The sequence below is a fragment of the Antrostomus carolinensis genome, unplaced genomic scaffold (genome assembly GCF_000700745.2).
Source record: "Antrostomus carolinensis isolate BGI_N321 unplaced genomic scaffold, ASM70074v2 scaffold8316, whole genome shotgun sequence".
In the NCBI taxonomy this organism is placed as follows: domain Eukaryota; kingdom Metazoa; phylum Chordata; class Aves; order Caprimulgiformes; family Caprimulgidae; genus Antrostomus; species Antrostomus carolinensis.
In genome coordinates, this window is record NW_010319717.1 from 7,268 (window position 1) to 21,595 (window position 14,328).

Genomic DNA, 14,328 nt, shown 5'->3' on the forward strand with positions numbered 1-14,328 from the left:
ATTGGTGTAAGTTTGCTCAGCAAGAATCTGTTCAGTAAGTCAATTATATAGAAACAAGGACAGTGGTGACAACATTGAGAGATGACCTCTAAGCTCCACATACCATGGTTGGTCTTACAGAAACCAAGATACAGTTGAAGAACTGGGAATAGCAGTCAAATTCCCCACTTATGAAAACAGGCATAATAAATAATTTCAAACTCACTGCATCCACCTACGCTGTAGATGTACTTGGGAAAAAAGAGAGAAGGAATCAGAATGTTTCCTTCAGAGGTGGGAATAGTGATACTCAACAAATACATGTAATCTTAAGATTATCTCCCTTGCTTAGATTAATTAATAGATGAAGGCTGTTACAGTAAGAGATGATCAGTCAGATGGCAGATTTTCTTGCTCAGAGATCTGTGCCATCAGGAACTGGGCCTGGCATTGAAGCAATTTGATCTGTTCTGTGCAAAGAAGGATCAGCTTGAAATAGATTATTCATGGATGGTAATTATATATTAGATGCAAATAAATAGCAAATTAGAGCTCTGTATTCCCAAAGCAAGTATTCAGAAAGTAGAATCGGCCTGACCACTCACTTGTTTTAACAGATGCTGAGTGACTGAACAACTCCATCCTTTTCTAGTGACGAAGTACCTGCGACTGTCTTTGAACCAAACAGAATTTGTAGTTTGTAGAATCTAGTGAGCTTGGGAAGGGGGTGAAGAGCCAAATTTCATTAGCCCTGCTTACATGTATTTCCTTCCTCTGTATATTTGTGCTTCTTCACACAGAAGAAGAAAATTATGAGCGCCACATTAGCAGGTTATCAAAAAACAGATTAATACTCTCTTTTCCTCAACTGTCTTCTTAATAACCCCATTGTAAATTAGAGTTCCATTGGTCTAAAGCCACACTTCTCAAAATCTTAAAGTTTAAGGGAGCTTGTGCACTTTGCAAGCACTTTGACCAACATCAATATTTACACACAGAGAACAGTGTAATTAAAGATTACATTTTTCCAGATAGCTTAGATCCTGAAAATGTAGTCCTGAAGGGCTTCTTGATCAGATACTCCTACCTCTGTCAAGATATGCAATTCTTTCTACAAAATAATTAACATTTTGAAAATATTCTTTAAATTTTTGTTACTGGAACAATATTTTTTCTGGTGATCATTCTCTTTTTAAACATATGGGACAAGGACCCAAAATGGTACAGCAATCTCTTGTGATCATTCTTAGTAACAAATATTTGAGCTGCGGAATATGCTTTTCCCCTTCATCTTCCATGTTTAACTCCTTAAAAGTACAGCTAAAACTTCCTGTGTCCATTAAACTGTCTGCTCTTACAATCCCCTGTGTCAGTGGACAGAGCAGGTTTTCAGATGACTTTTATCTGTTTCCCATAATAAAAGGGGCAAGATTAAGATTGAAAACATCTCCTGAGGGATTAAGTATTACACAGTGGTGGTTTAATTTAATTACTTTTCACCCATACAGTTAAAAAGAAGCTGTAAATAGCTCCTGCGTTACTAAGACTCCAGGATCTGAAACTAATTTATTTGTTCACTGCATTTTCTTTCACTGTTTGAATCCAATGGTATAGTTTAGGCAGAGGTGGGGACCCCTGGACTCTTAGGCCTTGTTACATCACAATCTTCTTGCATAATGTGTTAGGAAAGTCACATAAACATCACTTGCTGTTGGATAATACCATTTACTGGCAAGTGTGCAGCTACCCATTGCTGTTGCACCATTTACTCCATTCTAGACAGGAAGTTACAGCATCCATCTAGTAGGAAGTTATAATAATTTCTATAAAGCATTGATTTGTAATTAATTTGTGAAGTACTTATCTGATCTTAATTTAGTAGTTAAATCCTGTTAATTTTTATTAAAACATGGGTTCTTCTTTAGATGTCAGAGTAAGCTCAATATCTGATTGTTGTCTTAGATAAACCTATTAAGTCTCTCTTAACCAGAGAGGAAAGTTTCTCAAAGTTAACACTTCAACAGTACAAAAGAAAACCAACTGAGCTTCTTCAGTTTGACTGATTTTACTGTAGAGCTTTTGCTAGCTTGTGAAGTTACACCTTTCAAATTGAGACTATTTTGACGTTAAGTCAGGGCATAATTTCAGGCATAACCTCTGAAAGCTCAAACAATATTTCTAGCACACCCAAATCTTAACTTTGATAGAAGTATGCATTTGCAAATTATCATAGCCAAAACCAGCATTAACCTTCTATCTTACCTATCTTATTCCTGAGTAAGCACAGGCCAATTTTACTACAAGTACAGCACTTGCTGCTGCCTTTGGAGAAATTAAATTAAATTGCATTTCTATTTCCATATAGTTTCGGATATTTGAAGGGAAGTATACCCAGACTCCCTACTAGGGAGCAGAGTCAAATAAAGGCATGTGACAGAAAAAAACCAAGCAGATACAGTTAAAGAACCCTCAATGTACATAAGAAGTACACAAGAGAGTTTCATACCAAATCCATCCTGTATAACAAAAGCATAATCAAGCAGCATAATGTGGGAAACTGTCAGGCTTTTGAGACAGGAGAGAGAAAAATTAAAGAATCCGAGATGCAGAGTCATACACTTGTGTCAAGTTCAGAAGACCTGCCTGAACACTACAGTGAACTGGGGAAAAAAGTTCATAAAAACTATTATATCTTACATGGCTACCTAAAAACGTGATATTCATAATATTAAAAAAGTGTACAAATTATAAAATCAAATAATTTTTTGAGATTTTGCGATCTACACCACAAAACATCAAATAGCTACAGAAACATCTAACAGGTTAAAACTTCATAGTCATAATTTGAAGACTTTTAATATCAAGAATTTTAAAGTTTTTTAATGTAATTTTTTTATACTATCACTTCTGTTAGAATCAAGATTTTATATGGCATAATTTAACCTGCTACGAAGTAGAGCAACTTTTGTTTATCTACAATACACATACTTAATTTCAGGGGAAAAAAGATCATAGTCTACAACTGTATATTTGTTCTTTTCCTTATGCCACATTTAATTAGTGGGAAATTTAGGAAGAGATGAGACTGAATTATTGTACACTTTGTCAATGAACTAATTATACTTAATTTTTCCCCATTTTTCCCCCCTTTTCCTTTCTGAAACCAGACAATCAATCGGCACATAAAGGAACTCATTTACATGGAACACTATCACACTTGTCTTTGTGGGGTCACCATTTCATGAACAACCCAGGATGTATGGCTGCTGAAGACTAGGGCATATATAGAATTTAACAAATAACAGTTCTTATGCAGATAGAAGTCACAGAGAAAAATAGCTAATCAAAACACATTACAACATTAAATTTTCACATTTTATAAATGGAGTCAAGATACTTTTAAATATATTTACAGTTAGAAAAAGGACTTAGAATTACTACAAGTCAAAATTATTTAGAAATTATGAAAGTGAAGTTCATTTAAATTATTACATTATGATCAGAGTTAAATGCCATATTCTACTTAGAATTTGTCTACTCTGCTGTCAGTATTGTCACATCCCTTTAATCACAAACAGGCAAAAATTATCTTAACTTTGTTTAATGCCAAACCAGGCATCATTGCAATGTAAACATTGGCAACATAATAGTTCAGTTAAACCACCACAGCTCAGTTTTTAGATCCTAGCTGACTTGTGTTGTATCTGTGGTTAGAAATTGCTTTCCTATGTCTTATTCCATAAAGACCAGTGAGACTTTTCTGGATTCTTCTTGATTATAACCATACTTGTACCACATTTTTGAAATTATTCTCTAGAGACAGTTGGATCATAGTAAAATCCACTCCATCCTCCCTTCCTTTCAAACCCAATGGCTACTTATTTCCGAAGATACAAAGAGACCTCTTGTTGGCAGCGCTGGGTGGTTTATTCACAAAGCTCAATGAAAATACGTTTCCCATTTAGTGAACTACTGGTAACAGATTAGTATTTGTTTGCAAGGAATTCTGAAATGTGTTAGCATTCATTAAATTTTAAATTACAAACACATTTCATAAAACATCTTGCGATGAGATTTGCTACCATTAAACTGCTTACTTTAAACAGTTTCAGCTCCCTTGTAATCCATTACATCAGTATATTCTGCAAATAGTCCCACCTAAAAATAAAATATAAAAAAATAAAGTTGAGAAGCAGGTATTTTTCTTTTAAAAACTAGTGTATGTTATTCTGAACACCAGCCCAGCCCCAAAAACATTTAAGAACCATAGAATGCATTGTTTTACAGATATTAAGATTTGGCTAGGTAATGGCAATGAACAGACATCCTATTTAGTAAGGTAAAGCATAATACATAATAAACAGGTCAGTAGTTATCCACCTGAAATATCCTATAATTAACATTTGATGCCTAAAAAGTTTAAACAGCAACACCAAGGAATGAGGTATGTATGTTCTCAGATATCACATCAGACTTTCATTTTATGCAACTAACTGTATTTCACAACTAGCATCTTACAAAATAGAACAGTACCATTATGCCTGTAAAAGTACTGCATTAAAAACAGAAAAATACATTACTACAAGAAACCACCAAACATCACAATTGTCAGGGGCTACAAAAATCCATTGTTTTAGCTGTTAAGACGTATCATATATTGGTAATAATTTGGGGCTGGATTCACTACCAAGAAAGTCCATCCAACTTTTACATGGGCTTAAAAATATATTTATATAGAATTAAAACAAAAAGAATCACAGGTGTGTAAGTGGGCTACCTCACTAAAAGGAGCTAAATGGACTTTTGTACTGACCCTGAATCTATAATTTAAAATCTATACATGGATTGTATGTGTGCATCAAAACACTTATTGGTTGTAAACAAAAATGCAAAATCTGTATTCACAAAAATATTTTATTGGTAATTTTACACAATACCAGATGGGATTCTAAATAGTTCTGCTCTGTATCAGTATATTGCCAAGTGCGTAAATGTTGACAGTTTATGCCATAAAGTAGGGTACCGAGTTTTTTCATATTATTTATGACATAATATATTCTAATAGACCAAATAAAAACTAAAGAAATTTATTCAGGAACAAAAAATTAATAGTATTGTTATTTTCTTATTCGTGGGCAAGATCTGATATTCCTGTAATTAAATTATAAGTGACTATATGACACTAGATAAATCTGGGGCAAGAAAACCGCACTAAGCAGAAATAAGAACTGCACTTCTGTTATTTTTAAAACTTTTCCAAACTTTCGTATTTTCAAATGTTAGTTTTTGCCAAATGCATAGTCATCTGAGGTTCAATATTTGTTACACAACATGGAATACCAGTGTACAGTGACAATGTAGTACTTTACCTGAATTGTAAGGTTAACCAATCAATGCTTAGAATGTGTTTTCTATTTTGCTTGTAAACATTACAATAAGTGTTTTAAGTGTGAAAAAATATTGGTAAAACCATCAACATAATTCAGTAACAGTAATCTAGTAAAATGTGTCAAACATTGGCAAAAATTCATACAAATGTTTTATTTAATAACATTTTTCCTATTTAACCACACCAAGTACCAGCAGGTGTTTTTAAGAAGATAATTATTATGAAAATTCTGTTGCAGCAATAGTTAAGTTGATCTCTGACTTGCATACATATAACTATGTTTCACAATTCTCAAATAATACATATTTAGGCAGCTTGAACTATGTTATAAAAATTTAAATTCAGTACATGCCAATAGTAGAGACTCCAAGAGTTGTGTTAGAATTCACTAAACTAAAAGTGAAAATGGACTTACCAATAACACTGCATAATGAACATTCAAACCACATTTTCATGGCACCTTTACACATGAAGATTAAAAAGTTGGTCTGAAAATGCTTTGTAAGCATTTGTAGATTGCATTCAAATTATTGTTTCTACCACTGCACTTCTTTTCTTTTTTTAAAACTGCGTAAATTATGTTCCAGTCAACATACCAATTGTGCGTGGATAACCTGTCATGAAAATGTGGTAACAGGTGACAGAAGTTATGTATTTGCATGTTTTGAAGAGAAGAGACTAAAGAAACTGGAGGAAATAAACTTTAATGAGATTCCCCATTCAGTGACGACGCTTCTCCTCTAGGTGAAGATGACCTGGACATTCCCCTCTCTGTGTTGTCAGAGCTAGAACCACTCTGACTGTGTTGATCTGCAGAAGCAGCACTGGAAGCAGGTGGTGACTTAGTTTTCTCCTTAAAGTCTGTAATTATGACTGTCAGATCTCCAACAGTAACTTCCAAATGCTGAGCGCTACTTCGATCCACATTTTTCAATCTTGGCCTAAATAAAGCAAATAGTCATATTAAAAGCACACACACCATCTTATCATCTTGTCCTTCTCCTGCTTTTTAGGAGCTCTGGAGATCATATGCAAGACTTATGTGCAACATGTAATACACGGGAAAACAATGTACCACAAGTATTTATGGTAGAGTGTTTCCTAGTATGCTTTACTTGAAAGTAGGTGAACATAACACATTACCTCCTCCTAAGACTATATAAAAGCTGACTTTGTGAATAAATGTAACTGTGCAGCAATATGGATGTTGTGAAGGTTTTTACTTCAAAAAATTGTCTTTCTTAATTGTGGCTACAAAAAGTTTTAAATTTGATGCAGAGAAGCATCCACCTCTGCAGCAGCTTTAAACAACAATTCTAAGTAGAGAATGATGTTCAATAATGAAGACGAAAATTTTCAGAGGGATGGAACACCTCTCCTATGAAGGAAGGCTGAGAGAGTTGCAGTTGTTCAGCCTGGAGAAGAGAAGGCTCTGGGGAGAACCTTACTGTGGCCTTTCAATACTTAAAGCTATAAGAAAGATAGGAACAGACTTTTTAGCAGGACCTGTAGTGATAAGACAAGAGGTAATGGTTTTAAACTGAAAGAGGGTAGATTTAGACTTGATGTAAGGAAGGAATATTTTACAGTGAGGGTGGTGAAACACTGGAACCGGTTGCCCAGAGAGGTGGTAGAAGCCCCATCCCTGCAAATATTCAAGGTCAGGCTGGATGGGGCTCTGAGCAACCTGATCTAGTTGAAGCTGTCCCTGCTCACTGCAGTGGGGTTCGACTAGATGGCCTTTAAAGGTCGCATCCAACCCAAACTGTTCTATGTTGGTGTCTGTCTTTGAATTCAACAGCACAGATAGTGTTAATTTGCAGCAGGTATTCCTTCGTTTCAAAACCTCACTACACCTGCTAGTATCCTATTTGAACTGGACTTTGTGCTCACAGTATAACTCTGGTATTCCTGGCACACGCTGTGATTTAAATTACACACAGAGCTGAGTATTACACACAGTGTTGATAGGGTAAGTCTCTTCATCTAATCTTACAATTGTTTGATTTTCATAACATATAGACCAAAGAAGAATATTTTGACTTATACTCTGCCATCATATTTTTGCTAATGACCAGCATAAAGTACCTTCAATTTACTATTTTCATTTGACTACCATGAAAAACTGTCAGCAGATAGCTGAATTTATACAATCGGTCATGAACAGCATAGCTTTATGCATTCTACTGACTCCACACCTTTTGCTAGCTCAAGCTGCAATAAAATAAATTAATTTTTTATCATATGTTAGTAGGTGTGCTAACTGCAAAGCCCCAACCTTTACCCTATCATCTGACTTTGAAGTAGAATTGGTTTCCAGTCACTTCAGCTGAAACACCTCATCCCTTTCCCCTGCTAGGATAGAGACAGGCTTTGACATCTTGTTCCCCTGAGGCTGAAGTAGCATGACTAAGATTTTCAGAGAAAACAGAAAACCTGCTGCTCTGTAACATGGGAATGGAGAGAAAAATTCAGCATTTTCAACCCGCCTAAGTACCATGCCTGGAGCTTATTAACTATATTGAGCATGCATGCAGATTTTTATTATTGTTTCCAGCAATAATATACAAGTTTTAAGGCAAAGAGAAAAGGATATCCTTTTTCCAAAGGATACTGAAGAAATCTGCTTAAACTTATCAAGCATTTGGAACTTGCCACCCTACCTACTGAATCAATTACATGAAAAATTGGACTGTTTGAAGCATTAAAAAAACTCAAACGTATCCTAGTTATTTCAAATAGCAATTCTTAATGCAAATCTCAATACTGGTATTTCAGTTCAAGATTTTTTTTTTTTTTTTAAATGTTCTCCTTTTTTCCCTACCTCACTTTTGCATCTTTAATGTACTATTGCAATTCAACCATCAGTATTTAAATTTATAATATTTAATTGGCTTAATTAAAACTCACTATGAACTTCAAATACTTCATAACTGATGTACTTCAGCTGCACAAGGTAAGCTAGGAAATTTGAGTTTTGTTTTGTTTTTTTTTAAAAATGAACATCTCAGTGTCCTTAATCCTAACTGTGACTTTCTTAACAACTCTCCTCTCTTGACTCTCAATCTCTCCCTGGTTCTGATCCTGATTATCCTATTTCAAGCACAAGAGAAGCATCTGTTACTACTCTGCATAACCAATACCAAAGGATCTTTCTTGCTGGACTATATCAGAGTGCTTCCAAAAAAAACCCCAAATCAAACAAAACAAAAAAATCAATGGTTTCTCCCACGTTTGATTAGACTACTTGTCTTATATACTTCTGAGCTTTTTGGCACAGCATTCTTGCCACAATAACTTTATGCTTAGAATGTGATGATTCAGAGGTTAAACTTGCTGCTTTTGTTTTGCAGTTTGCACCTTTCTGCCACCTGGTCTTACAGCAAGATCAAGACTTTTACAACTGCTTGTCTGTACTGTAGTATTTCATGTTCTCAACTTCCTAGATTCCAAGGTTTCTTTCAGCATTCCAGATGTAGCACAGAGATTTTTATCACTAGGTAATATACATGCCTTATCCTGTCACATTAATTTATACCCTAGTTCAGGCCTTCAGAGTTCATTCCAGTTCTGCAAGGACAGCAATAACCATGTTACCTTCCCACTCATCTGCCATCTGGTACTGGTGTTTTCTCTCTCTCCTATTCTTTTGCATGAAAACCAGCCACTCCTGTCCCCTCTCTTTTCCAGAGATTATTTCAGCCGTTTGCCTATCTACAGTTTTGTATGGTGTGAGAAATACATCTCACAAAAATACCCAAGTCTTTCATTCAGCTGGTCTCCATCTTCTGGTCAAAGTAGAAACTGCAGGTTTTCTTCACATTTCATAGGCATCCGAAACCAATGAAACTTCACACACAAATATTTATCCTTATTGTCAAAAGAGTTTGCCACAGCAATTACAAAGCTGTAAAAGTGCAGAATATTTTTCTTTTCTTTTTGAAATCATGTTTTACCAAGACTGCAAAAGTTTCTAAAATTTTTACCTGGTTTTCTTATGACTGTTCTTTTTGCTTGTTGTTTCTTTTTCACTTTTTTCCTTTTCTACTTTGTCTTTTTTCTCTTTCTTTGATTGTGTAGGGGGCACGAATTGCTGAGGAACCTGTTGTGCAACCAGCTGAGAGACAGGTCGAGGTTTCCTGTGTGCACATATAGACACGCATAATGCTTAGACTTAGACAAGACAAACTCTCTACACTTCAGTTATTAACAATCACTATAAGAAGAAATACTGCTAAAACTTATCTTGCTGCTAATACTTCATTAAAATAGCTTATCAAATTTAAACCCATTACAGCTTTTTGTTTCACTTACTTGCACTGTCAACAAATGAAGTTTTTTGGGGTTTTTTAAGGATTTAGCGACAAGACACTGCATTGTCCCCTCTGCTCCCAGTTGTCACATCCAGAGACTTACATGGAGTGAATTCCAAAAGATGAAGCTTCCAGAGGGAATACTTTACTCCAATCCCAGCCCCCTCAGATGATGAAGGGGATCTGTTTTGAGTGTACTGCAGTACTGACGTATACAATCCACGTCACAAAAAAGAAAAAGCTGACCTTTCAGGTATCAGAGCTAAAGCCACTGCTGGCCTCATACAGTAAATCTTCACTGTTTTCAGCTCAAACAAGTTCTTTGAAATCAATGACAAATCCTGTTGTGCATCATTTTTATCAAGTTTATTGGAAAAAAATATACTTCACTAATAATAGCAGGATTTAGCTGTCAGAACATATATACTTTAAAAGCTGGTAACAGAAACTTCCAACCACATTCCATCAGTGTACACAGCGTAAGTTTCATTTCCAAGTTTTGATGAAAACTAAAGACCATGGTGAGAAGAGGAGTGGCAGGCAAAAGAATTTCAACAGTTTATTATTTTTACATTTTCTAAAACATTATTTCAAAATTGGTTCATTTTTATTTTATTTTGTATTGGAATACAAGGATTCTAATGAAAAATTAAAAATTTTACTCTTTCCAATACAAAGGTATTTATTTTGAGATTTTGGAATTAAGACATTCTAAGGCATGACATAAAAAAAAGGAAGGTTCTGTGATTCTGTTAAGACTGAAGATGGAAATTTCTTCTCCAGAAGAATGTTTACCCTGCCAAGCTCTTGGCTTTTTTTAGTGGAGTTGTGTTGTTGGGTTTTTTAAAATAGAAAAAGCACAAATTATATGCACTATAATACTCTGAAAATACAAAGCAGTTATTAAACCAACAGAAGCTATCAGCTCTTATGCATATTTATTTATCCCAACCCACAGTGTGCGTCACACTACCGGTCCTTCTTGCTTAGGTGAAGTGACAAGTGAAACAACAAAAGCAGGAAATGAAGGCAGCTCCCATTAGCAAGTTATATTTTCAGTAATGACTGCAATAGTTCATGTGACAGAATGAAAGCCAAGTTACAAGAATCCATAAAGTGTGGGAAAGGCAGTTAATATAAAACAGCTGAGATTTCATGAGTCTTCACAGCAAGTTCTTCATGAATTAAAGTAAAAATAAAGACTATTAAAAATGTCAACACAATAGAACTTCGGGGTAAAAACTAGAGCACCACGTACTCATGACCAAGCACATGCTAACTCATGGAGAGACAAAGATCAGCAACAGATTACTTAGTAAAAACTACCCAGCTTGTATCAACTGGCAAATACATGAGTACATGCTTTTCAGGAGAGCACTGCAACTAGGCCCTTGGAAAACACACAGCAGAGTCCACAATCACTGAAATGACTCAATGGACTACAGCTCTTTACATCCACAGAGTTCACAGGACATTTTTAAGAAAACCTGCCTCAGAACTGTTTCAACCATTTGTCATAGCAGTTCAAAGCAAGAAGAAACAAGGTCTAATTGATGCAAAAGCTTATAGTTTCAGATGGAAAACAATTGTGATATATAAACAAAACTTATAATCTGTCTCGAAGTGAAGATCGCTCCAGGATGTAGGGATAAAGGGAGTTAATATTCCTACTGACAGCCAAGTGACAATCCCGTTGTTACTACATAGTGACCTGAGAGAATAACCTGACATGTTACTTATGAAGTAAGACAGCAGTGAACTTAACACAGAATTAATTATTGCTCAGGGCTTTGGACAATACCATGATCAGGGAAACTTGTTTAAAAAAAAAAAAAAGAGGAGAGGGGTGGGGGTGAATCTTAGCTAACTATTTTAGGAGTTCTCAATCTGCAACAATTTCCATTCCTGAGGGCAAACTAGATAATTTCTACTAGAGTGCAGCTGGGAATATTAAGCTTAGAACTAAGTCCTAGGTTTAGAACTTCTTTTTCTAGGACCATTAAAAATTTAAACTGACAAAAAAGATCTTTGCCACAAGGAACAAAAGTCAGATAAGACAAAAAACAAAACCACAGAGAAATCATGTTTGGGAAGATGCACTAAGGGTGAATCAAGAGATTCTATGTAGTTTGACTGTGACAAGGAATTCCACTTAGTTATTTTATTCCTCCCAATTAAACACCGATCTTTTTGTTGTCAGTTATTTCTATAGATGTCTATCAGTTATATCTATGTTTCAAAACTTACTATCTGCTTTGTCACTTCCAGATTTCTCAAATGAGGCATTCAATATTTCCATTGAAATTTCCAATATTCCATCACATCTCTCAACACAGAGTGTCTTTCAAGCATTCTTTTTTTTTTTTTTTTTTACCCCCAGGTGCTCAAAAAGGGGCTACTGAACTGCAACCAAGCACTTTGCAAGCCATGCAGGCTTTAGGAGATAACTTTACCACTCATGAAGCTTTAACCTGGTAGAGTTGTTCATGATTTAGCAGTAGCTGAATCATGTCATTCAAGCATGAAGGAATTCATACAGAGAAGGCTTTCTCACAGAGAAGATAAATGTAGGAAAAGCTATTCCTGTAACAGGAAATTGATTTTGGTGATTTGCTAAAATACAGCATTTTAAATTACTGGTTTTCAAAACCAGTTAGTTAAAGACTCCTTGTAGTAGGCTGCCACAGATTAAGTATATGCAAACAATGTTAACTCCACCTTGTATTTCATCAATATATTTATGGTCATTTGCTTTTTGAGCATAACCAAGAATACCTGAGCTAACTGGTGTTTAGAAAGAAGCTCTATAAACTTCTGCATTATGATTATGGCATTTTTGCCTCTACTACTAGGAGTGACTTTACAACTGAACAATCCAGAAACATTCATAAACACAATACATATTGCTTAGCCCCTCAAATCTGTGCATTTTTCTCTAATAATTTCACTTCATTTAAGTGGAATACTAATCAACAGAGGCATACACTATACAAAAGATCAGAGCTATCAATTCTTTCCAGCAGAGGTAAACTTTATGGTTTGGCCCTAAGCACTGCAGCCATACCAACAAACTGATTTACTGAGCTTCCAAGAGATCACTAGACATCACAGCTGCAAATATTATGCCTCTCCTCCTCTATCACTTGTTCAGCCACTGTTATCTTTCTTCTAAGTTAACATCAGCCCCACTTCTACCTACATTCCTATTCCAACCTCATCCATTATGGATTTATTTATTATCTAATTCCAACGTTGCTTTCAAGGTCCTGCATACAAATATGCACACACTTCATAACTTCCTTTAAAAAAATAGGGAAAACTAACATTTTTTTGTTTTTAAAAAGCCAACAGACAGTAATACAAACATTTTTTTTGTCTTCCCTACAATTCCTATTAGCGCTAAATGACAAGGATGTCATCATTTTAACTCTATTCTTGTTACATTCATTCTTACAGAATTGACCTAGCTGCCAGTTTAGAGGATGTATTTACAGAGGCTGCCGAGACTAGGTTTTGTGTGCAGAAACTCCTTCAACACTGATGCTATCAAAGAGAGCAAATATTTAATACTGAGAAGGATAGACTAGTTTTTGTTGTTGGCGTTCTTGGGGGGGGGAGGGAGGGGGGGAAAGAAAGCTTTTTTAGCAACTTACATACCTAGACATGAAAAATACTAATTCAAGAATACAGACAGTGCACTAGACCAAATGATTTCTGGAACTTCTGCCCCAAGTCACTTCCCTCTCCCAGGAAGGGAACATAATACCTTCAACACAATACCTTCCTCCTCATTAGACATCTCACAGCAGAATGTGCTTCCTTAATTTCTCTCAGCTAGTATTCACTAATAATCTACTTAAAAATAATTTTGACCAAATTGATATGGTGAACAACTTGGTATCCTTACAACACAGCGGGTCCATTTTGGAAACGGAAATACCAATAATCAACATATGCAGTAGAAGTACAGTAAACTCTCAGTCGCCTGAGATGTTGTGGTGGGTTGACCCTGGCTGGACACCAGATGCCCATCCAAGCTGCTCTATCACTTCCCTCCTCAGCTAATAGACGGGGGAGAGAAAACATAAAAAAAGGCTGGTGGGTTGAGATAAGGACGCAGAGAGATCACTCACCAATCACCACCACAGGAAAAACAGACTCGACTTGGGAAAAAAATTAATTTATTCCAAATCAGATCAGAGTAGGATAATGAGAAATAAAAACAAATCTCAAAAACACCTTCCCCCCCCTCCGTTCTTCCTGGGCTCAGGTTCACTCCTGACTTTACCTCCTCCCCCCAGCGGCACAGGGGGACAGGGAATAGGGGTAAGACCCCCCACCAGTGTGGGGTCCCTCCCACAAGAGACAGTCCTCCATTAACTTCTCCAACATAAGCCCTTTCCACAGACTGCAGTTCTTCATGAAATGTTCCAGCGTGGGTCATTTCCACAGGGTGCCATCCTTCAGGAACAGACTGCGCCAGCGCGGGTCCCCCACAGGATCACAAGTCCTGCCCCAAACCTGGCCCAGTGGGGGCTCCTCTCTCCACGGGGACACAGGTCCTGACAGGAACCTGCTCCAGTGAGGGCTTCCCAGAGGGTCACAGCCTCCTTCTGGCACCCACGTGCTCTGGCATGGGGTCCTCCA

General features: G+C 36.2%; 1 protein-coding gene across 1 annotated transcript; it reads right to left on the minus strand.

The window, feature by feature from the left end:
* Positions 1–4,255: 4,255 nt before the first annotated feature.
* YAF2 (YY1 associated factor 2) lies at positions 4,256–9,535 on the minus strand (the record flags this gene model as incomplete). Its single annotated transcript, XM_010169341.1, has 2 exons — positions 4,256–6,309; positions 9,355–9,535. Coding segments are annotated over 2 exons (419 nt in total), but the record flags the coding sequence as incomplete, so codon positions are not given.
* Positions 9,536–14,328: the final 4,793 nt, after the last annotated feature.